Source organism: Branchiostoma lanceolatum, chromosome 14 (genome assembly GCF_035083965.1).
Source record: "Branchiostoma lanceolatum isolate klBraLanc5 chromosome 14, klBraLanc5.hap2, whole genome shotgun sequence".
NCBI classification, from domain to species: Eukaryota; Metazoa; Chordata; class Leptocardii; order Amphioxiformes; family Branchiostomatidae; genus Branchiostoma; species Branchiostoma lanceolatum.
This window is the reverse complement of record NC_089735.1, coordinates 14,009,281-14,035,228: the sequence shown is the minus strand read 5'-3', so window position 1 is coordinate 14,035,228 and position 25,948 is coordinate 14,009,281. Positions and strand designations below refer to the sequence as shown.

Sequence of the window (25,948 nt, the reverse complement as noted above, 5' to 3'; positions counted from 1 at the left end):
ACGTCTTTCAGGTGTTAGGCAATAGCGGTGAAACTGGTCCCTTGTTAGCAATGCCTCCCATCTTAGGCGAGACCAATGCCGTCTTAGGAAACCAGCCGGTATGCCTGGAGAGTCTATGTAAGCCTTGTAGCTTACTTTGCATGTACCATGCTTCGCTCTCTATTTTTCAAGACACCCGTCATATGAAGTATGGCTAGGGGCGAGAAGAAGCCCCGACAATTTGAGATGCCATGTCTGACGTCTTTCAGGTGTTAGGCAATAGCGGTGAAACTGGTCCCTTGTTAGCAATGCCTCCCATCTTAGGCGAGACCAATGCCGTCTTAGGAAACCAGCCGGTATGCCTGGAGAGTCTATGTAAGCCTTGTAGCTTACTTTGCATGTACCATGCTTCGCTCTCTATTTTTCAAGACACCCGTCATATGAAGTATGGCTAGGGGTGAGAAGAAGCCCCGACAATTTGAGATGCCATGTCTGACGTCTTTCAGGTGTTAGGCAATAGCGGTGAAACTGGTCCCTTGTTAGCAATGCCTCCCATCTTAGGCGAGACCAATGCCGTCTTAGGAAACCAGCCGGTATGCCTGGAGAGTCTATGTAAGCCTTGTAGCTTACTTTGCATGTACCATGCTTCGCTCTCTATTTTTCAAGACACCCGTCATATGAAGTATGGCTAGGGGCGAGAAGAAGCCCCGACAATTTGAGATGCCATGTCTGACGTCTTTCAGGTGTTAGGCAATAGCGGTGAAACTGGTCCCTTGTTAGCAATGCCTCCCATCTTAGGCGAGACCAATGCCGTCTTAGGAAACCAGCCGGTATGCCTGGAGAGTCTATGTAAGCCTTGTAGCTTACTTTTCATGTACCATGCTTCGCTCTCTATTTTTCAAGACACCAGTCATATGAAGTATGGCTAGGGGCGAGAAGAAGCCCCGACAATTTGAGATGCCATGTCTGACGTCTTTCAGGTGTTAGGCAATAGCGGTGAAACTGGTCCCTTGTTAGCAATGCCTCCCATCTTAGGCGAGACCAATGCCGTCTTAGGAAACCAGCCGGTATGCCTGGAGAGTCTATGTAAGCCTTGTAGCTTACTTTGCATGTACCATGCTTCGCTCTCTATTTTTCAAGACACCAGTCATATGAAGTATGGCTAGGGGCGAGAAGAAGCCCTGACAATTTGAGATGCCATGTCTGACGTCTTTCAGGTGTTAGGCAATAGCGGTGAAACTGGTCCCTTGTTAGCAATGCCTCCCATCTTAGGCGAGACCAATGCCGTCTTAGGAAACCAGCCGGTATGCCTGGAGAGTCTATGTAAGCCTTGTAGCTTACTTTGCATGTACCATGCTTCGCTCTCTATTTTTCAAGACACCCGTCATATGAAGTATGGCTAGGGGCGAGAAGAAGCCCCGACAATTTGAGATGCCATGTCTGACGTCTTTCAGGTGTTAGGCAATAGCGGTGAAACTGGTCCCTTGTTAGCAATGCCTCCCATCTTAGGCGAGACCAATGCCGTCTTAGGAAACCAGCCGGTATGCCTGGAGAGTCTATGTAAGCCTTGTAGCTTACTTTGCATGTACCATGCTTCGCTCTCTATTTTTCAAGACACCCGTCATATGAAGTATGGCTAGGGGCGAGAAGAAGCCCCGACAATTTGAGATGCCATGTCTGACGTCTTTCAGGTGTTAGGCAATAGCGGTGAAACTGGTCCCTTGTTAGCAATGCCTCCCATCTTAGGCGAGACCAATGCCGTCTTAGGAAACCAGCCGGTATGCCTGGAGAGTCTATGTAAGCCTTGTTGCTTATTTTTCACGTACCATGCTTCGCTCTCTGTTTTTCAAGACACCCGTCACATGAAGTATATAATGGCCAGAGGCGAGAAGAAGCCCCGACAAATTGATTTCAAATTATCTCATGACGTCTTCCTGGTATTTGGATAACCTTCAGTGGTCATATTTTTCTCATTATGTGAATAAGGTCCTCATTGGCATGTACTACATCAGTCAATGATCCTCTTTACCCAAATAAGTGTCCAAAGTATGCAAGCTATATCTTAGCAAAAAATATTTTAATCTCTTTTCATTAAATATGCAAATGAGGCCCTGATGTGCTTTTTATATGTATAATGATGTTCATCTTTACTTTGTACTTCCAAATGCTGATGGAATCTTTCCCAACATGAAATGTTGACATTTTACATTTATTATGTAAATGAGATTTTCATTTGCATGGTGTACATGTTCCTCTCTTTTTGATGTCCCTCTTTTTTTTAAAGTTTTTTTGGTGGCAGTACCATTGTCCCTTATCCACGAGCCCAATTGCCTACCTCTGAAAAATCATGACCGTAATGTCCAGAACACGGGATATGAAAACTGGAATTTCTACTGCAGTACCAAGGGAAGCTGGTAGGGGCCCATAATCTAATCTCTTCCTTCCACAGCTACCAACATGCCCAATATCATAAAGATTAATATACATTTAGGACTTCTAGAGTTATCCTGCTAACAGACATGTACACAAAACTCTGAAAACATAACCTTCTTGATGATCTCCTATACTACTCAAGCCTCCAAGGGTATCATACTATGAGGGGCACTGGCGACTGTAGGTCATTGAGGTTATTGTTAAGGTGCAGGCTTCCATAGGAATATAAACATTTCTAATAAGATATTATAAGATATATGCATGGTTGCCTCCCCCCCCAAAAAAAAAATCTGTAACATTTAGTTTCAAACAGTATTGATCTGTTTCACAATTTAGTTACTGTCTTGTTTGCACATTCCATGTAGGGGTTAATAAATCCACTGCATACTAGTATCATACCTGATTGTGATCAGTTGTAGTCGATTGTGGTGTTTAGCAATACCTGTATGATGTTCACTACAAAAGGTTCCAATCCAGAACCATTCATACTTAGAGCATTAAGACCATCATGCACTATAAATTCATCTGTTGATTCACCAGGAGAATCCATCATCAATTTACCATCATGCAAGTACATCATATTGAAATACTTTTCCCAAACCCTCTCCCTGAAGTACTGGTATGTGTGTTTCCACTCGCTTGGATGCTGTTCTTGAAGGGCGTCAGATGTACTGGTAGAAAATAAAGCTGCTGTATGTTTCCCTCAGCACATTTGTCGTCTACATGGGGAAAGAGAGGTACATGTTAGAGGATGGATGAAGATTGAAATATGTAACCAAGGAGATGTAACTAACTACACCTACAAATATGTGGCCTACTCTATGCAAATGTGTAATGATGTATTGTATATTAATTCTAATGTAAAAAAAAAAGTAAACAACATGCAACAAGTCGTGTTTGGCCGTAGGCAGCTGTTTGAGTCGGGAATGGCTGTCCAAATTCCCTGCAAGTCGTGAACTGGGATGTAAGCTAGTCGTAGATTCTGCCCTTTCAAACCGAACCATGACCATATTCATACCTATTCTACCTCACGACGCCACCGCGCTTCACCAACTAAAAAGTCTGCTTCAGGTTGTGTTTTTTCCAGACTCTGGCATAAAATACCAAGTCCCGTGGTTGAGGAGAGGGCCACCACAAGCAGATAAAAGAATACGCCACACCAGACCATCCTGATGTGAGCAGATCTAATAAATCTGTCCAGATATGCAGCTTGTACTCGTCAGTACAAACCAGGTGTGTTATACCAGATATGTAACAAACAAATAACAGCTGCATGTAAAGTGTGCAATGTACCATTGTTCTCCATGTCAGCAGTTGTTTTCTTTGGCTCCTCACAGGCCTGAAGCATTGACTGCTCCACCATCTGAGCATCAATGGCTCTGTAGACCCTCTTCGCGTACACTATACAGAGTAAAAACATGCTAAATCGACATCCTTCCCTGTACTGTAAATGCAGAAATATTTGTGGTTTTATGGTCATGACTTTCATCGATTAACTCTTTACCACAACCTTAAAAACATGTGAAAAGCTGTTCCATTGTGTGACTGTAGCACTATTATTGTTTAAACGTGATCTCAAAACCACCGCAACAATCCATTTTCTCCTTACCGTGAAATTAAACCTCGCTAACATTTCTGCATTTACAGTATCTTGTTATGCAACATAACTGCAATATCAACTTAGATGTCAAACATCCTATTCGTCTGCTTTCTGACTCATTGATAATGTTAGGAAGCATTTCTGGAAAGCACCTGACAATGATGTACTTATGGATGCTTCTAGAGCAAAATTATGATTATAAAATTAAATAATTTTTATGATGACAACATTATGAAAATCAATATTGACAGATTGATTACAAAAAATTGCATAGGAATGCATACATCATAGGATCATCCTATCAATAGTGTAAAACTCTTATTATTGACAGGATGATGTCAATAGCAACTAATCCTTTTGTCGGGAAGCACCCTTCAACCGACTAAATCCCGACCAAATTCCCCGAGAGACGGCGATTTTCCGACCAATTCTCAAATAACATTACCGACGTATTCCCGACTAATTACAGACCGCACCATTCACTGTGTCAATTATTACATCAACGTTATACTAGTACATCCTTTCACTCAAAACGTTAATCAACAAGTTAACCATGAAATCCTTTTTCATTTTTAGTGAATCGCAGCATTGTAGCTTACTTCTTCAGGTTTGTGAAGTAATTAGAAACTTTACAGTATGCTGTATCTGTTCAAGATCTGTTCTTGTGTTGTGGCGCGCTCAAAAAACTTGGACCTTGTTTTTCTCACAAATACTTTTTTGTCACAAAAGATACACAGAAACTTTACACAGCCATTCAGAATATTTATGTGCGAAGCATATTCTGAACTTTTCTGAGGGACTGGAAGTTTTCATTGAGAATTTTCTCTCAGAAATGACGAAAATGTTTTCAAAAGATCTTACCTTTCATGACGTCACACGTGCTTGATTTTGTTGACAGTGCATCGACTCCAAATCTTGCTGCATTCCTCCCCAAATCCTGAGTTTTGCCTATCAATTTTCGTCCATACAGTTTCACAGCCCTTTCGCTTCCCTTTCTGTGGAAAATTTCCCGCAATGACGCTACATTTGAAGACATTTTTGACATGAAGGAAAAAAGAAGAACGACCACAACGTTGTCCGGGTTCTTGTGGTGAAATGTTGAATCTTGCATCTTGTACAGCCGCTTGTCGCCCCGTTTCTGCTCACTTTGTGCTTTGTCCTTTCTTCTCTTTCGGTGAAAATTGTCCTAACATTCTTCCTTCCCGATGTATATAGTTGTTGTAGGTCCAAGTTGATAAAACAAGTCTTCCCGGTAATAATACGAAGAAGATCTGGACATTTCCGTGACGTCATGCCAGTTCAGTCTCAAACCGAAGTTTATCCGCGATACGAAGTAATCCCAGAAAATAAGGCGCGAATAATGCGCTTTCTCCTCGGTTTTCAGCTCCATATTTTTGGATATCACTAACTATAGCTAAAAATCATATCTTTTTATTTCCCGAATAAACGTTCATGTTATTTTGTTGTTGTTGTTTTTGTTGTGCCGAAGTGTTGTCTTCCGCCGGATAGCTAGTGTAGTCGTGTATTAGTACGCGGTAGCTCATTGTCGCCTGATTGCCCAGATAGTGTGCTTTATGTTCGCTTAGAATGGTAGATGTCTAGTCTTGGCGCAGCGTTTGTTAACTGGTGTCGCCGGTTTGCAAAATGCATGGAAATATTTCATACGCGATCTTAAGACTTGTCTAGTCTAAGCGAATTTCCGAAGAAGAATTATAATTTCAAAACATTGCCATGGGCCTTTGGGTACAAGTGCCGTTAATATGTGCATAGATTATTGCAGGTGATCATCGGAATAACACAATTTGTTTTAAGTCTATTTCTTTGTCTAATGATGGTGACATTTACTTAAATATTTCTAATGATGCAAGTATGGGTGTGTGTGTGTGTGTGCGTGTGTGTGTGTGTGTGTGTGTGCGTGTGTGTGTGCTAACTGTGGGTTGAAACAGTGTTCAGCACCAAGGACAGTTGGCTTGCTTGTACTTGTGAACGGTTTAATGGAATAGTAGCTAGTATTTTTAGTCGACATCTGGATTATCAATCCATCTATGTGGAAGGTAACAAACCCTTACTGAACAGCTTTTGTAATGAAAAAAAGAAATGTCTGTTGCTTTAGCACCTGTTCATGGATCAAAAGTGCTCAAAACTTCAATTGTGAATGCGTGATGGAAGCTGATTAAACAAAGTGAAAGGTCATCTGTTAGATAGAAAGCATTTTTATGTTCATCGATCAAAAGCGTCACCTAGCACTGCTTACGAAAACTGCAAGAGTTCGTAGTCACGGGTTATTCTGTTATGTACGTTGATGAAAGTTAGACATCCAGGTAGTAAGATACGCCCAAAATAATCATCTTCGCCGAGTACTTGTGCTCGGAGAGGATTATGTTTTCGGTTGAAAAATCTGTTGGGTGGGTCTGAATGTATGTCAGGAGCATAACTCAAGAAAACTTCAATGAATCTTTATGATTTTTAGTAGGTGTGTAGTGGTTGTGTAAAGGAAGGTCAAGTTCGAAAATGGTTTACCTTGCGTTTTTCAATAGTACTGCAGCGGACTTAGCATTTTTTTGTGTTTGTATGTAGGCAAAAAAAGTGAGTTTCAAAACTTTATCCAGTTGCTTGAGTAATTATTTTTGGCGTATCTTACTACCTGGATGTCTAACTTTCATCAACGCATGCTATCAGTACATTGGCCGTAGGCGAAAAATGCTATTGGTGGGCTACTTATAGCATGCTTTTGGAAAAAAAATCAGAATTGGTATTTCGGCCTCAGACAAGAAATCAAAAGCGATGCCTACGGCAAACGGTGGTCCCAGGCTATTTCCCGTCCAAGTAACGACAGGACTCGACGTTGCTTGACGTCAGAGTTCGAACGAGATAGAACGAGATTTGGCCGTACCGTCGTTCAAACAAGGACATTGTACGGCCAAATCACATTGAATCTCGTTCGATCTCGTTTGAACTCTGGCGTAAAGGAACGTCAAGTCCGGTCGGTACTTGGACGGGAAGCCTGGGACCACCGAATGCCATAGGCATTACTTTTGATTTCTTGTCTGAGGCCGAAATACCAATTCTGATTTTTTTCCAATAGCATGCTATAAGTGGCCCACCAAACAGCATATTTCGCCTATGGCCAATGTACTTATAGCATGCTATTGGAAAAAAAATCAGAAAGAAAATCAGAAAAAAAAGAAGAAAGAAGAAGAAAAGCGATGCCTACAATTTGGATTGATTGCTGTGTAAGTATTTGTTGTTTGCCTTGAACTTGCCAACTGAATTTACAACAATACCCAGATAACAATAGTTTGTCACAACATCTATAATATTATTATCAAACAAGAAATAACAGTCTTTGGGCAAACGGCCTCCCTTTGTAAAGATAATTACTTTTGAATTAGTTTTCTTGAGATTAACATTCAAATTCCATGATTTACAATAGCTTTCTAATTTGTCTAAAGATGTTTGCAGTCCCCGGCGTTGGGATTCAGAGAAAAGCACTAGGTTATCTGCATATAATAAGCAGGACACTTTCTTATTATGTAAAGTAGGAGGGTTAAAAATACCATCATCGAACGCATCTGTTAAATCACTTATGAATAGATTAAACAATGTTGGACTCAAGTTACAGCCTTGACGAACCCCACAGTTAGTTACAAAGCAGCGCCATTTTGTATTTGTGACGTCAATGCGTCCTAAAATGGATTTGTGTTACCCTTGACTTTATAATGGGAATATCATTCAAAACGTACAATTATGACCACAAAGATAGCAAAACACACAAAGCTTAAAATATCCGTGTACCGGTACAAAACTGGTATCTTTTATGGACCGGTACGTACGTATACCGTTGTCCAAAAAAAAACGGTCCGGAAAAAATCAGTGGACCGGCTTATGGAATCCACAGTGCCAGGCTACCAGCAGGCGGTCACATAATGATACATAATGATGTTGCCGGCCTAAGAAAATACAAAACAGCAGATTTAACCAAGAACATTATATAGAATGTCCTTGATTTAACGAGTCGCGGTTACTCTTTTTTGAAGACATTAGCTGTGAATCATATCTAGATCATATAAAAACACTTTATGAGTCAACAGACGGCGAGGAGAGTATAGTTGAGACAAAGTACGAACATAAGAAATTATATCGTTCCATACATGACGTTAGCGATCCGACAAATGCATACACTTGACCTCTACTTGTCAACTACATTGTACTCTAAGAAGGACAAGTGTGCTCTGAATATCTTTTGTGAGATAAAAGTTACCTTGAATAAGATGTTATATGCTTCGATACATCTTCGTTTCCTGTTTGCACAATAATGTGCACCGAGAATAATCATATCATTCGAATGTGCAATTTGAACATAATTTGTAGGACTCTCAGACCTTTACTTGGGTCTTGCTCTCTAAAATATGATGTACTACGACACTACAACTATAATCAGGAACAGGTGAACCGTACAGGTCTGGACCTGGACCTGACCCTCTAGACCTGGACCGGACCTGAATTTTATTTGTCGCAGGACACGGAAATAAACATTCATTCATTCATTCATTCATTCATTCATTCGTAATTAAGGTGATGTGCCTAACTTGTCGATCCGAGTACACATCAGTGCTTAATACACACATCCAAAAACACCTCCTAGGTGTAAAAGAGGTGTGAAGTGGACTTAATCCTTGATAATTTTTTTTTTTGTGGAGTAAATCCTCGATGCTGGTTTTCAAACCCCATGTCGGTTTTCAGAAGCGATGTGGGTTTTCGGGAGCGATGCTGGTTTTAAAAAAAACGGTGTGTGATGGCCTCTTCGGGGCGACGGTGTTTTTAGGGTTCCGACGTTCCGAAGATAACGTTGCCATCGAGTAAATCGAGTAAAATAACGTGCGAGAGCAGGTCGGTGACGTCGGAGCCATTTTACGTTACCGACGCACTGCTGTTTTATTGCATTAATAAAACTAGAGTTCCACGACCTCATACCTTCGCCAAATGATTTTAACCTTTATGACTGACGTATAAGGAGTGTTTCTCATCAATTATAAATCATACCAGTTGATCGACTTCACCCAAATAACAGAAGTCGTCCAAAGTATGAGCTTAAAAAGGTTATGCGACCATATATAATCAATTATGCAAATAAGGTCCTTATTAGCATAATTTGATTCAACGATGTTCACATTCGCATAACTTCCAAATGCAACAAGTATGAAATTGCCATCATTTACCTGTATGGAATTCTAGTAGTTTCTCATTAATTATGCAAATTAGGCCTACAATTGCATATTTTCTATCTATCAACATTCCTCTCTTCCTCAGTTACAAATGTCACATATTTGAATAGTCAGATCATGGAACACAGCGTTTTTTTAAATTGTCTCATTAATTATGCAAATTAGAATCTGATTTGCATGATTATCGTCCAATCATACAAAGTATCACCTAAGCTATCTATATACCAAAAATCATGAACATCCATCAAGCCCATCTTGAGTTCTAGTATTTTGTCCTTAATTATGCAAATGAGGTCCTCATTTCCATAGTTGATATCTATTAATATTTCTCGCTTCCTCAGTTACATTTGTTACATGTTTGAGAGTCCTATCACTGAATTTGGCGGTTGCATAAACTTTCCTCATTAATTATGCAAATTAGATGCTGATTTGCATAATAAGTATCTAATCATGTACATCATCACTCAAGTTATCTACTTACCAAAAATCATGACCATCCATCAAGCCCTTCTTGAATTATTCCCTTTCAAAGTCTGAAGCAAAACCTGCTCCTGCAGTCCCAAAAAAGCTGCTAGGTGGCCAAAACCTATACCACTTACTCTCTGTCCAAAGAGCTATCTACCACTCAAAAATCAGTTCCATAGCTTGTCCAGAACACGAGATATCAAAACAGGAAGTTCCGCTGCAGTACCGTATCAAGCCGGTAGGGGCCCTAAAATCTAATCATTTCCAAGTCTCATCAAGACCTACCCACCTACCAAATATCAAGACAATCCATCCAAGCCTTCTCGAGTTATGCTGTACGTTACAAACAAACCCACAAACACACACACAAACGCTACCCTCTGCATTACCTTCTCGGCGAAGGTAACAACGGTTGGTGCCGCAAACTATGTATAAGCTGGCATAGCAACATCACCCACAGAGCGCTGCGTCAATCTCGGGCAAAGGAACGCTTCACTATCAACGCGGATAAATATCCGAAGAATATGCTTGCAGGAATGTTTTTGTAAACAACATATGTTTTATTTTTAGATATTGATCTAGAATACGTATTGTATTAAAAAAGATATTGATATGAAATTTGAATTGTTTTAAAAAGTATACATATTTTCCTCTCAAGCGTAACGTTATATGTTTCAAAACCATTCCTACACAGCACGAAATCGAATATTTAAGCAAACTTTCCGAATGACGGAAACAAGAATTAAAGGTCGGGAAATATTTCAGCAGAGTTTACGGGGCCGTTAATGCCGCTGAAAGTAAGATTTGAGCTTTCCGCAACCTTTCCGCGTTCGTTAACATGAATTAAATGCATGCTATATCTTTCCATGGACTTTAAGCATCCTTATATACATCGTATAGATGAAACATTATGGTACATCAGTAACCAATATATTCTCCAAGCAGATAAATGCTCTCCTGGGGACTAATATTGCCTCAATTTTTAAAATCTTGGAGTAAAGCTGGTATACCCGAAACGCTCTTTGATCTTTAAGATACACCCATTTGCAGTAAACACCGATCCCGCTATCCCGCTTAAGTCATTTCTCATAAGTTTTGTTTTAAACAACGCGCCATGCATGTGCACGCACATTGTACGTCTACTTTGTAGCAGAATAAGACATACAGTCCATACCCATCTTCTAGTTGATCTTCTTTTATCCGTGTTTATACTACAGCTTACAAAAAACAGCAGTTCTTTTCTATTTGGTTTCTCCCCCCTTTTATGCTTAGGTAGAGAAAAGCTGCCGGAAAGCGGACGTCTTCCCTCGCAGTTATTTCTACCTTTCCGATATCTTCCGTTGCATATAGGCTCGGTTTACATAGCCCACTTTTATGTTTAGATAGAGAAAAGCTGCCGGAAAGCGGGCGTTTTCCCTCGCAGTTATTTCTACCTTTCCAATATCCTTCCGTTACCTTTAGGCTCGGTTTACATAGAAGGGGGAGACCTCCCCCTCTTCTGTTTAGGTAGAGAAAAGCTGCCGGAAAGCGGGCGTTTTCCCTCGCAGTTATTTCTACCTTTCTGACATCCTTCCGTTACCTTTAGGCGCGGTTTACTTAGAAGGGGGGAAACCTCCCCCCTTTTATGTTTAGGTAGAGAAAAGCTGTCGGAAAGCGGGCGTTTTCCCTTGCAGTTATTTTTACCTTTCCGATATTCTTACGTTACATATAGGCTCGGTTTGCATAGAAGGGGGGAGACCTCCCCCCTTTTATGTTTAGGTAGAGAACAGCTGTCGGAAAGCGGGCGTTTTCCCTCGCAGTTATTTTTACCTTTCCGATATCCTTCCGTTACATATATGGCCGGTTTACATAGAAGGGGGGGAGACCTCCCCCCTTTTATGTTTAGATAGGGAAAAGCTGTCGGAAAGCGGGCGTTTTCCCTTGCAGCTATTTCTACCTTTCCGATATCCTTCCGTTACCTTTAGGCTTGGTTTACATAGAAGGGGGGAGACCTCCCCCCTTTTATGTTTAGGTAGAGAAAAGCTGTCGGAAAGCGGGCGTTTTCCCTCGCAGTTATTTCTACCTTTCCGATATCCTTCCGTTACATATAGGCTCGGTTTGCATAACCCACTCATATGTTAATTTAGAGAAAAGCTGCCGGAAAGCGGGCGTTTTCCCTCGCAGTTATTTCTACCTTTCCGACATCCTTCCGTTACCTTTAGGCTCGGTTTACATAGAAGGGGGGAGACCTCCCCCCCTTTTATGTTTAGGTAGAAAAAAGCTGCCGGAAAGCGGGCGTTTTCCCTCGCAGTTATTTCTACCTTTCCGATATTCTTCCGTTACATATAGGCTCGGTTTGCATAACCCACTCTTATGTTAAGGTAGAGAAAAGCTGCCGGAAAGCGGGCGTTTTCCCTCGCAGTTATTTCTACCTTTCCGACATCATTCCGTTACCTTTAGGCTTGGTTTACATAGAAGGGGGGAGACCTCCCCCCTTTTATGTTTAGGTAGAGAAAAGCTACCGGAAAGCGGGCGTTTTCCCTCGCAGTTATTTCTACCTTTCCGACATCCTTCCGTTACCTTTAGGCTTGGTTTACATAGAAGGGGGGAGACCTCCCCCCTTTTATGTTTAGGGAGAGAAAAGCTGCTGGAAAGCGGGCGTCTTCCCTCGCAGTTATTTCTACCTTTCCGATATCCTTCCGTTACATATAGGTTCGGTTTGCATAGAAGGGGGGAGACCTCCCCCCTTCTATGTTTAGGTAGAGAAAAGCTGTCGGAAAGCGGGCGTTTTCCCTCGCAGTTATTTCTACCTTTCCGATATCCTTCCGTTACATATAGGCTCAGTTTACATAACCCACTCTTATGTTTAGGTAGAAAAAAGCTGTCGGAAAGCGAGGCGTTTATCCTCGCCGTTATTTTTACCTTTCCGATATCCTTCTGTTACCTTTAGCCTGGGTTGACGGTGCTCTTAGTTTTAGAAAACAACGCGGAACATTGAGCTAACAACTCCCCGGGATTGCAAATCTATAGGTTGGCGGGCATACTGTCTTAGGCCGCCGCACAAATTGGCTCAGTCTGCGGATCGAGACCGCGCCGCCGGCACGTTTTGGCAGCTTTGTGTATTTGTTCCTTTTTTGTATCAAAAATCATCAAATAACGCGTGTTCACACGCAGTTTTCCTTTTTATAATCTACAAGTAACTTCTAGAAAGATCGCCGCTAACAGTATTTTCTATTGTCGCTCGCGTCAGTTGTTGTGTTCGGGGCAAAAGCGATACGCAAGGACGTCTCCTTTTCAACTGCAAATTTATACAGTGTGAAGTCGTAAACAAGCTGGGGCGGTACGTTGAGATGGTAATGCAACATCTCCATATTTACTAGTGAAATGCCATGTGACAAAGCATTACCCAATCAGAGAAAAGGGTGGCTTTTTCAAATTAACCGTATATCCCAGAGACAGTTATTTTTTTTGCAGCGAAGACAGCTCATGAAGGAAGTTTGAACTCAGTCGTTTCAACCCACAAGTTATGGCCACAACGTTGTTCTTACCACCCGGAACCCGGACGGAAAAACGTAAAGCTGGGACAAGGACACCAGTCTGTACAACTTGGTGAAACAAGGAGGTTTCATAGGATTATACTACCTGGGTAAAACCAAGGAGGGTGGAGATGCTGAACGGAGCATGCGGGCACGCGATTCGGGCCTTTGTTGTATGTCCAAACCCACCCGGTACCAGTGGAGACAACGGTCACCAAGTAAACAACGGCGTGAGTTAGCCTCCAACCAGGCCCAATGGATTGCAAAGACCGTATCCAACTGGAAGAAGGAGCTTGTATGTATAGAAATCAAAGTACTTTCTCTGTCAGTTCATACGGTCTTGATGAAACCTATAGATCTGTTTGGAGATTAGCGTGAGTGAAATCGGAACCTGTCTACCTGTCTTGATAGGAACTATCCCTGTCGTCTCGCCTCACACTGGGACCGGAATCGTGGACTTGGAAATGTCGCAAAATGGTGAAGGGATAATCTACCGACAATGTGAGATTGATCCCTCGTTGACCGCGTCAAGTACAAGTTAGAATATGACGACCGATGACGAAACCGCAAGTACCTAGTAAGTGTTATCAACCAAAAAGAATGATTTTACTGTTACAATTCACTCTATTTGGCCAATTTCTACTATTTTCCTAGCGATCCGCGGAGCCTGGTAAAGGCTAATAAGACACGAGAGGGAAGAAAAGTTTGACGTAGGGTTAGTTAGTGTTAGGGGTTACGTTCTGGTGTCGATGTAATAGTTAGCTAGTGTTAAAACTTGGAAGCGCATTGTAATAGTTAATAGTTGGGGTAAGGAATAGCCTGAATAGTTTATTAATGATAAGGTGACGTTTTTTTTAATGAAACTAGCTGTCCATGTAAGAAATCATTTATTCCATTTTGTATGTGTATATTTGTAAAGGTGGGGAGGGGTCTCGCTATAATGGCGAAAAACGTTTTTGTGCAGTATTATCATCTTTGAAATAAATTGTTCTAAACTTTTATCGGCCCCGTTGCCTTTCATATTCATATTTACCTGTCTATGTAAGGGTTCGGAATGTTTAAGCCATCCGTAGCAAGTTAAGTCGTCGTAAAGGATTGAATTAGATACTGTGTAATGAAAAGGAAACTTATTGTAGAGACTCCGTTTTAGCACGTTAAGCTCATGTTTTTAGCACGTTTAGCTCGTGTTTTTAGCACGTTAAGCTCATAAAAAGGCTACAGAAAACACCAGGAAAGGTGTAGCTTTAGGTAGTCGTTTAGACTGCGTGAACGGCACATAAACGTAGGAAATCGTGACGGAAATAGATTATAAAGATGGACGAAAGATTACGGAAATGTCTCAAGAAACTTACACTTTTCATGTTGGATCTTCCGTAAAGGTACGGAAAGATTGTCCATAGCGACGCCTTTACGCCTTGCAGATACAACGTTTGTAGCACGTTAAGGTCTTAAAAAGGTCACGGAAAGCCAGAGGAAAGGTACAGCTTTAGGTAACCTTTCAAGCTTTGTGAACGGCACATAAACGTAGGGAGAATCGTGACGGAATTGGGTGATAAAGATGGACGAAAGGGTACGGAAAGGTCTCAAGAAACTTACACTTTCCGTGTTGGAACGTACGGAAAAATTGTCCTTAACGACGCCTTTACGCGTCGAAAAGTCACGTAAATACACGTGAAGAAGTGCAGAAACGTACCTGAACGTACGGAAAGATTGTCCATAACGACGCCTTTACGCCTTGCAGATACCACGCTTGTAGCACGTTAAGGTCGTAAAAAGGTCACGGAAATACCGAGGAAAGGTATACCTTTAAGTAACCTTTCAAGCTGTGTGAACGGCACATAAACGCAGGGAGAATCGTGGCGGAAATGAATGATAAAGATGGACGAAAGGGTACGGAAAGGTCTCAAACAACTTACACTTTCCGTGTTGGAACGTACGGAAAAATTGTCCTTAACGACGACTTTACGCGTCGAAAAGTCGCGTAAATACACGTGAAGAAGTGCAGAAACGTACCTAAACGTACTTCCGGAAAGGGCACCTTATATGCAAAATTTAAGCAGACGTACAGGGGTCGTTAAGTTGCGGAAATAGTGAATAAACGTCACGTTTACGCTGCGTTTAAGTATGCTTAAATACCAGATTTCGTGCCGTGCTATTTAAAAAGATACATATTATTCTCTCAAACATATGTGTTTTAGAATAACATCTATTTTTAAGATATATATATGATATTTTTGACACTGTTCCTGCTTCGTAGGTTGCATCATACTAGTGTAGTGCTAAGCTAAAATACATTACAGTGTAGGCTGACACACAGCTACATTATACGGCTAGAGGTTTTTCATAATTGCTGTGATCTTTGACATGGAGTTCACAGGGACGGAGTGAGGCCCAGGAAGGATTTGATTCCAACCTGGAAGAGTTGTACATTCGCAGCTAGTAGAGAAGGAATTGGCCAGTCAGAAAATGTCATAAGGAGTTTTAAACTGATGAACAGAGGGACATGCATCCATGGTTTTTGAGGACTGTAGAACGTGCATTTGAGTACTGCGATTGTCGAATTCGAGATAAATTTCCTGACAGGCTCCGAGCGGGAGCACCATGTCCGGTAGCAAATGTTACTGTATGGCTGCTTCTATGATGGTGGTGTTGCGTTTTGGTGCGTTCGTTTTACTCGTCATTTTCATCATCAATGACGTCAAGCCAGCGATTCGTGGCCTGTACATGCGCAGAACGATGTGTACCGTGCTGACGTCATCCTTTTCTTCTGACACGGTGTCGTGCGAGTGTCCCGGCGAGATGAGGAGAGGTTGTAGGTCGTCGTTCCCTTGTCTCAAGATTAACGTGACGTTCGTCGGCAGACACAGACAGAATCTCACCGGCGTTCTGGTGGATAACCAGAAAAACATGGGATACAGAGGAGATCAGCTGGTAATGTAAAATCTGAGATGATTTGAATAGATTATTAAGGGTTAGGAAGGGAGGATAGCGCTTGATTTTTTGGGTAATTTCGTGGTTGTGGGTGTGTACGCATGTATATGTGTGTGTGCGTTCGCATGTGTGTATATGTGTGTATGTATCTCTGTATATGTGTGTACATGTGCATGAGTGTGTACGTGTGTGTGTGTGTGAGTGTATGCCATGTGTACACACATGTGAGTATTGGTTTGCGCGTGTGTATACAATTATGTTTGTGTGTGTGTGTGTGTGTGTGTCTGTGTGTCTGGGTATGTGTGAGTATACATGAGTGTGTTTGTGTGTAAATAATTATGAGCCCCACACCCAAATACGTTAAACAGTACATCGATATCAGTGGAGAATTACGTAATATCCATACTTGTGACACATGAAGGTTGGATAAAGGCAGATATTATCAAACATATTGCATGTAAATTTGGACTTAATTTTCATAATTGATCAGGAAATACTACGACTGTCACCGCTTTCTTTATATGATATTTGCAACATGTGGGATTTTGAAAGAAGAGAGACTAATCGTATGAACTATGCTAATAAGATACTTCTTTGCATAATCATATGAATTGTAATGAGAAAAATTACTTGGTGAAGTCGTGGCTGATAATTTTCATCAGAATTGGTTTCGAAATAGAACATTTACCTACCTATGACCCTCATCTATTTGCCTCGATGTGTAATAAAAACGATGACGATAGAAATAACACATAGGTCAACATTCAGATCAAGTCAGAATCCTAGTCTATTGACCACAGAGGTCGACCAACCACGGATATATAAAATGCTGTGTTTATTTATCAATCTTTAGGGTAGTCCCTTCAGTTAACAAGTAACTGATTTCCAAGGGGTGTTCTGCGGCTTTACGAATGGCAACGAATCTGTTATCCACAAAATATGTCTCCCGTCCTTCGCTTCACAGCGTAAACAAATTGTTTATCCACTCACAGAATGTCACGTATACGTTATTTATCTAGTAGTTTTCCCGCCTTTAGTATCACGCACCTGCGCACTAGGTACCAGGGGCCAACACCCCGGATGTAGTCTTTTACTCTGTACAGAAAGTTCTGTCAATACAACACGTGAGTTCGTAGACGTGTGTGAGTTGTGATCTTTACCTAGTTAAACAATGGTAGCAGAATTGCCCATTTTTAATTATTGAAAAAACTTCCCTGTCACATACTGACGCCATATCTCTTGTTTTCCCTTAGTGTTCTACAAGACCTTGCAACAAATACCGTTACCATAACGTTAACCGCGTGGAAGACTTCCAGCGTTCCGTTGGACAGACGGGACAGACATTCCCTTGCTACTTCGACCCAGGAGACCAAACGGAGGTTTTCCGACAAGTCTTGGACGCGAACGTGTGGGCGATATTCCATTATCTATTCTGGCCGTCGTTCGCCATGGTGTTTTCCTGTGGATGTGGATGTTTTCTTTTGGGCAAAGTCAATTTTGAGGAGATACAAACCATGGATCAGCAGTTCCGATGAAAACATATTCATGTATTTTGTTGAATGAATGAATGAATGAATGAATGAATGAGCTTTAAATCTTTTCTCGATAGTTTCAGATATTTAAGTATATATGGCAACAATGAATAAATGAACACAATGATACTCGTCTATCTATTCTAAAAACCGCATGACCACAGGAATATGGACAGAATGGCATTTTGAATGTACATGTATCTGTTATAATGCAGTCTCACTTTTGAAAAGTGCTACAAATGTATTGGTCTAAAAACACAAATGGGGTCGGGATATAATATTCGAAGATTGAAAATGTCTATGATTGTCTTTTGCATGGGTGCACTAGATTCAACTGTGATCATTTTCTTTTATTTGCACTCAGGTTAGGATATGAAACATAGTGCAACACTCAAGTGACAATTTGTTGTACAGGAGGCCTTTTATCAAGGAATGCTACCTCCGGAGGTTGGCCTCCACTTGTGGGTACTGTTTCTGTGCAGCCTTTAACTCGATCAAGGTAATTTTGATTGATTTGTTTGAACTTTGGCCTGTTGACTTGTGAAGGACAGTGCGTCTAGTTGCGCTGAATTGGTACCATTTTTTTGCGGCCGCATGAAGCTGTGAGCCCGATGATTTCCATAAGATATACAAGAACACATATTAAGACTAATTTTTCTTATCGCCCCTGAAATTCTTGTAACCTAACTTTTACCAGGCCTTCAACGGTCAGGCACATTGTATTAAGCCATAGGCTGGGGTTACAATTGTTTAATCTAATTAATTAGAAAATAGAGGGTCACCTGGGGAATTTAGGAGAATACTGAATGCTTTTTCAGTTTTGATGCGCACGGGGCTAAATGGTACTTTATCGTATACTGTAAAAGTATTCATTTCTACTTTCTAAAATTATCATCTATTGGAAAAAACCCTCTGGTGTTTAGGACTCCTTTAAACCCCTTATTGGCGCTATGCTTGTCCATCTAAAAGATTCAGGTGTGAGTGTTCAGCGATTTGTTGACAAAATCAGCTGCAGATTTGTTTAACAATGTGCCACGAAAGAGGAATGGAGACAAATGGCTGTACATTCCACATAGCTTTTAATGTTATAGTTTTTATCGTTATGTACAACATACCTCGATGAAATACCACGTAACCAATCCATGAAGTGATGGAACATCGGACATGGTCTACTAGGACCAAGCTGTAAGTAGTTTTCTCAACTTGACATTGTAAGTTTGTTGTATTCGGCAATAAAATTATGAGTTGTTTTACAGATATCCGACAGCAGATCATGCATTCAACTTGTTGACGCCACAAGCAATATTCGGAAAGCGTACCGAAGTCATGACAAGACCAATTATATATCTAAACTGTTACGGTGATATTCTAGTTTATTTGAGTGACAACAATACGAGGAATGTTGTGTCAGGTAAGTCTGAAGTGAAAGGCTTTGATAAGGATAAACTGTTCGTCTTAGAGGGCTCAGCTGCCAAATTCCATTCGTTCGTCCAAAACAGTCCATTTCGGCTTTCTCAAGTACGGTGCAAGTCGTTTCTTTCCAAGGTGTCAGTATTCTTGACTTGACGCGTTCAACTTCTTCCCGTGCCCGCCTGACGACTTTTTAGGTAGCAGAGCGGAGGGAATGTTGGGCAGCACGCCGCCCTGGGCGATGGTGACCCCCGAGAGAAGGCTGTTCAACTCCTCGTCGTTGCGGACGGCCAGTTGGAGGTGACGGGGGATGATCCTAGTCTTCTTGTTATCGCGGGCAGCGTTACCGGCCAGCTCCAGGATCTCGGCGGTGAGATACTCCAGCACGGCCGCCAGGTACACGGGAGCGCCCGCTCCGATCCGCTCGGCGTAGTTGCCCTTCCGCAGAAAACGGTGGACGCGTCCTACGGGGAACTGTAGCCCAGCCCTCGCGGAGCGACTCCTGGCTTTCGATCGGATTTTCCCGCCTTTGCCGCGTCCGGACATGTTGGAATTTATTAACGATCCAAGCCAAGAGAAGATGAAGTACTAGTGCTGGGGCCCTCTCAAAGTTGGGGGATTTATCATCTAAACGCGGACTTCGGAGGAATACTACGTCGGCAGCTGGTGGACAATCATTAGAACAAACCATATAACAGTCTAGGGGCGATATGAATCAGAATATCTCTGTAAAATCAGTAAAATAAAATTTTTGGTTAGTTTTATCTCAGTCTTATGTAGTACCATACTGCTTCGTTGCTGCACTCAAGCAGGTACATCTTTGGTATAGATGTTTTTGGATGAAATGTAAAATCAAAAGAGGGAGCGAACGTAAAATACGTCCCTGTCCATTTTTTGAGAGATGTCCGCCTACCATTGGTATGGCGCACCTGTTGAAATTATTTCATTTTTGGTTAAATGATCAAAAGTTGCAATTGATTGAATTATAGTGTATATACGTTCCGAGGTGTGGCATGGGGTTGATTACCTTAAGGTTATTTTTTATTTTTATTTTTTTAAGGAACTCGCTCAATGCAAGGCCGTAGGGGGCCAGTCATCGAAGCACTGAACTAATTCTTACTGTAGCAGCATCTCTTCGCCCTAGGTCAGAAACATCATTGCTCGAGACTAGCATGACTTCACTGACCCATTAGGAGAAGCAGGGGTTACGAAGGCTGCTCGGGAAATTCCCCACCCCTTTTAGGCCGGAATATGTTTTGATCCACTCACACCGGGGCATGCCCCTACTCTTTTTCGAAAGATGTGGTAGGTTCTTTTACGTGTTCAAGGTGTGACTCTCCTCAAACACGGTTATGTTTTCGTCAGCGTTCGTGTGTGTCTGTGTGTGTGTGTGTGTGTGTGTGTGTGTGTGTGTGTGTGTCTGTCTGTCTGTCTGTCTGGCACCACGATAACTTAAGAATGCTGGAGTGGACTGGTTTGATATTTGGTATGTGGGTAGGTCTTGGTGAGACCGCGAAATGATTAGATTTGGAGCAACTAGCGACTTTCCATGGTACTTCAGTTGAACATCCTGATATGTCGTGTTCGGAACTTACGATGGAGGGAGAGTAAAACATTTAGGTTTGGGAACTGCAGGAGCCGATTTCGTTTCAAACTTTGAAGATGAAGAACTTAAGGGGTTGACAAATCGTCATGATTTTTTGTGTGATAGAAAGACGGCATATGAACGTTCATTGCTATTGTGTGGAAACAACACGCACACGTAGATAGAATAGATCGATTCGCAAGGGTTTTTTTCAAGAACTTTTATTGAACCAACACTTGTCAGTGCACGCAATGGTGTAACGTTATATCGCAACACGATATTCTTTTTATCTCTCTCTATATATAAATGGCTGATGTTGTGATTATACGGATTGAATCTGACTTTTGACTGAATTTGTTTTTACCAAGTCCATTTGTATTCCCTTTAGGTTTATTCAACATTACATGTTACTTGAAAGGGATCACTCTTGCCAATGTAAGTTCAGATAAAACCGACGACTAATTATGTTGAGCCCAACATACTGTTGGGCGCAACATACTGTGTTCGTAATGTTTCTTTCTCCTGTCAAATCTTGTAATCGACTCAGCTCGGTCGTCCCTTTACCAACTGAGCTGAAATTTGGTATAAAGGTAGAGTAGGTAAATACCCTGGAAGCTTTTGTTATATTTTTTCGATATTGACCTTGAGAGTGATTTTATTGAGGTTTTTCTGACCAAAAACGTACATTTTGGCCTCCTGTGCTCTGGAAATACATCCAAATGACCTGAAATTTGCTATGGGGGTACATTGAACAAATATTCAAAGAATCCTATTTGGACTGTCGGCATAGAACACTTCGAAATACTATTTTAGAGGGTATTTTGGGGGAGAAGATCGGCTATTTTCCTCATATGGGGTCACTGACCTTTAGGTCACATCTTTATTCATCTGGCCAGGTGGACTAATTCGGTCAGCCAATGAGAGAGCGCAGATTTATCGAGCTCAACCTGTTTGGTTGAAATAGTCAATTTAATTAGGGGCACTATTCTGACAGGTGCAGACGCAATTTCACTACTCCCTGGCACCCATCCTTGTGTCGTTATTGTTGTGTCCTACTGAAGTTAAGTGCAATTGAGAAGGTTCAAACGTTTCTGGTGGTATTTTTCGACACACACTGTGTTTTTCTTATTTCAACACTGCACGGAAACAAAGATTTCCACAAGTTTGCAAGCTTGGACAGTATGGTGAAACCTGACATTTCTTCGCTATGTATACTAATTTTCTACCCGTGTCTCCAAGATTGGACACCAGTGCAGTGCGCACAATAGTGCACACAAAGTGTCCAAAGTTTCCCACCTTAGGAAACATTCCGTGTCGGGACGTTGACAACAACATTAACAATAACAATAGAGAGCTGTGAAGTGCGTGAAAATTTACCTTGAGCAAGGAGGCCCTTGCTTTGAGTAATTGTTAGTTTTTGGCTAAAACTGACGTAAACCAAAGCATTTTCAACCTCCTTGTGTAAACCCCTGCAGCTGTTATATGTCTACACTATCGGGCCGCGGCGAAGTCTTGAATATCGCCGCTGATCGATAGCGCATTAAACCAAATGTGTGGCGTAGCGTTGTACTAAAAAAATAGTATTTTCATCGCAACCACTGGCACTTGTTTAAAAAAGCCGAAGATTTCACCACACACAATCGTCTGCAACTTGTTTTGTTTGTGGTACCAGATATAGTCGGCTTGATGGCGAAGTTTTGCTGGTCGCCTTTTTGCATACTAGTATATTAACAGTGTCATGCCAGCGCCATATTGCATTATCGGTCCTACATTTACTTGAAGTAAACATAATTTACTCTTTTAATACTAAACCAACTAGGATAGATAACAAGTATTTCCCTCTTACAAACATTGTCGTACGAGTTGGAGTCGTTAATTAAGGAGAACTCCAGCATTGCCTACGTGGTGTTTTCATAGCGACCATTGAGGCGTCTCTTGGTGCGATTTTTACTCACATTTGTCTAAGCCTGAGTCACACTGTTAACAAAGACAACAAAGATCCATTTCTGACTGGTCTTCAATTCAATTATTCATTCAAATACCACCATTGCAGACATACAACAAACGTTAGCCTCTATGCCACAGTCGCTTTTTGCATGGGGAGGGAACTGGGCGAAACATGTTGCATTTGCTGCCGCAAATGTTGCCTTTCTAGTGACATTTTGTGTCTAAATCATCTGATTTTTTTCGATATAACTTATTTCTTTTAGCGCGAATCCTGCTGTTTTGAAGTCATTGAAAACTTTTGTAGTTCAGGTCATCCGTCAGATCACCCAGAATTAGCGTCTCCTTCGAGCGTCTGTAAACGAAAAGAATAACTATTAGCGACAGAAAAATTACAAAAAATGCATTCCACACAATTACATGAAACCAGGAATAAACTTATCGCAGCTATGGAATTTTTTTCATTATTTCTTGTAATATCCTCAAATCAACAAGATAATCGGAGTCAATCGCATTTCTTCAAATGTGTAAGAAGATGGGATATAAGAGTGAAGAACAGACCAGCCCAACTTGATGGTTGCTATCGGTTACCAAACGTTTGTGTCTAGATTTTGTCAACAACGTTACCGATGGATCTCAAATATCAATAGCTTACAACGAGCTATGTGGACAAATTTAAACAACGGTCTCCATGAAAACGTGGTAAGTCACACTTTTAGTGGACCAGAGAATGTAAATAGGACAATTTTGCAAAACTGTGGTCTTACGGGGGAAAGGGAAAAAACCAAGGTGGACTTCTCACCTTCTCCAAATCCACGTCCTCCAGTCCCCGTGTATCCAGTTGATCCGGCTGTTCATCCAGTTCTTCCAGGAGCGACCTCACCTTTTCCTCAACTTTCCTTAGCTCAGCTGGCAGGAGAAATGAAAATTAAGGCACATATTAGACACATGTGGTGCTGGTGCTGTATCACATGAGAGCACATATTCATTCAGTTCAAGAACGTCTTAGACACTAAAACAGTTACGAGTCTGTCATGGAACTTCTCTTTTCGTAAGAATATCATTTTATCAATCCGCAGCCAAGTAGATTATGTCCTGATTATTGACCTTGGTACTGCAGCAGAACTTTAATTTTGACCTGGACATGCTGTGGTGGCAGATAGCTTGTGGAACAACGGATTTCCATGATATTTAGTATGCAGGTAGCTTAGATAGAGATATACACAATGAAGTGCAAATTATGCTAATTGAGACTTAATTTGCATAGCTAATGAGGAAAATCTATATTTTCGGCGTATTCGATTATTAGACTCAAATACGTGTAACGTATGTAGTTTATGGAAAGTGGATCATCAACAGATACAAATTATTCAAATAAATTCCTAATTTGCATAATAAATGCAAAACACCGTATCTCATCTAAATAGAAAATAATAGGACTGTCAATATGATACTTAGTATGCAGGTAGCTTGGACAGAGATATACATATAATGAAGTCTAAATTATGCTAATTGTGACTTAATTTGCATAGCTAATGAGGAAAATCTATATTTGCAGTGTTTTCCATCATCAGACTCAAATACATGTAACATATATAGTTTATGGAAAGTGGCTCATCAACAGATACAAATTATGCAAATAAATTCCTAATTTGCATAATTGATGCAAAAACACCATAATTCATCTAATTGGGAAATTATTGGACTGTCAATATTGCAACATGTGTAAGTTAGATAAAGGTGTTTATGACCAAGCATATATTATGCAAATGTGTAAGTCATTTGCATGAATAAAATTGTTTATGGAGATATGAGGTCGTGGAACTCTTGTTAGGATTTGCGTTAGATTTAGATAAGGATATAAAGAGCATCTGAAAGGTACGTACCGTCGTCATGAAAGTGTATAGAGTCATACACATTCTTGCTTTTTTCGCGGACATACGGGTCTTCATCTGTTGTTAAGGGGGCAAGCGCCTCCTTGACGCGTGCGGGTTCCCTATCTGAAAATGAATAGATAAGTCAATAGAAGAATAGATAGCTATAGATATATGTAGGAAGCAAAATATACACGTGATATATAGATACAGATATAAACAAACGCAATAACAATTGTACTTACAAAGCTTCCACAAGTGGGAGACATAAGCCTCCCACATACTGTCTCTGTACAACTTGTTCCTTGACGGGCCACGGACGTCATATACGTCTTCAAGGAATAGTGTGGTGGCCTCTCCGAGTTCTATACGTAGGGGAGAAACAACAACAGACACAGATAGAATAGAGTAAATGAACCGCGCCTTTCAATACAATGAGTGGGAGAGCTATGAATAAGTTGGATTGCTGGCATCTTTTGTCCATGGAGGGGTTTCCGGGAGTTCGTATGCATAAACCGACCACGACAACAATAGAATGTGGCCGCTGTGTTTCCGTGCGGAGAAAATTTTTCATAGAGATGTGAGCGCGTTTTAGGTTTTAGCGAAAAGGGTTTCTAAAAAGGTATGGTGATAGACAAAAGAAAAAACATCAAAAGTTAGTTTATACAAGACTAATGATGATAGGTTTGCTATCGTGAGAGTTAGAGAAAATAACCGCGCCTTTCAATACAATGAGTGGGAGAGCTATAAATAAGTTGGAGTGCTGGCATCTTTTGTCCCTGGAGCTAGGGGTTTCCCGGGAGTTCGTATGCATAAACCGACCACGACAACAATAGAATGTGGCCGCTGTGTTTCCGTACGGAGAAAATTTTTCATAGAGATGTGAGCGCGTTTTAGGTTTTAGCGAAAAGGGTTTCTAAAATAGGTACGGTGGTAAATAATATAAACAAGAACAAATCAATGAAAGTAATTCTATACAAGTTGGTAATGTGTGGAAAAAAACAGTGCTTAGGGTAGCGAGAGATGTGAATCGGTCTGATATATAACGCCTAAAATACTTTACTCAGAGGAAAAGATCGTATAAGAGCAGCGACTTACCTTTAGAATACTGTGACTGTGCACCCGTCATCTCAAACTTGATGGTAGATACCAAAGTTGGCGAAGACAGTGTGAGAAAGAAAGAAAACAGAGGGAGCTTGATGTGTACGTCTGTTCTCAAGCCGTGGTGTACCTGAAAAGAACTTTGGACGGTGACAATACGGTGGCGCATTATTCATGAAGAGACAGTGGTGAATAGCGGGTATGTACCATCCCTTTGTGTGACTGCGGGGTCAGGAATTGGACCGATATGCAAGGACGCCCCATTTACACAATGCGTATTGTAGTCCCTCCAGAGCGCATTTTATTTAGAATGTAGAGGGACATTAAAAATTCTATTTATCGTAACTAAAAAAT

General features: G+C 41.2%; 2 protein-coding genes and 1 long non-coding RNA gene across 3 annotated transcripts; all 3 read right to left on the bottom strand.

Annotated features, from left to right (window-relative positions):
* Positions 1–2,742: 2,742 nt before the first annotated feature.
* On the bottom strand, positions 2,743–5,247 carry LOC136449201 (uncharacterized). The gene is made up of 3 exons (XR_010757995.1): positions 4,874–5,247; positions 3,706–3,813; positions 2,743–3,131 (listed from the first exon to the last, which is right to left on the bottom strand). It is a non-coding gene; the product is annotated as an uncharacterized lncRNA (long non-coding RNA).
* Positions 5,248–18,742: 13,495 nt separating this feature from the next.
* On the bottom strand, positions 18,743–19,698 carry LOC136449023 (late histone H2A.2.2-like). Its single transcript, XM_066448791.1, has one exon. The coding sequence runs from the start codon at positions 19,634–19,636 to the stop codon at positions 19,229–19,231; it is 408 nt and encodes a 135-aa protein (XP_066304888.1). The 5' UTR covers positions 19,637–19,698; the 3' UTR covers positions 18,743–19,228.
* A 3,246-nt stretch (positions 19,699–22,944) lies between these two features.
* LOC136448761 (uncharacterized) lies at positions 22,945–25,783 on the bottom strand. The gene is made up of 5 exons (XM_066448408.1): positions 25,592–25,783; positions 24,739–24,858; positions 24,506–24,619; positions 23,422–23,528; positions 22,945–22,974 (listed from the first exon to the last, which is right to left on the bottom strand). Exons 1-5 carry the CDS (start codon positions 25,761–25,763, stop codon positions 22,945–22,947), a joined length of 543 nt encoding a protein of 180 aa, XP_066304505.1. The 5' UTR covers positions 25,764–25,783.
* Positions 25,784–25,948: the final 165 nt, after the last annotated feature.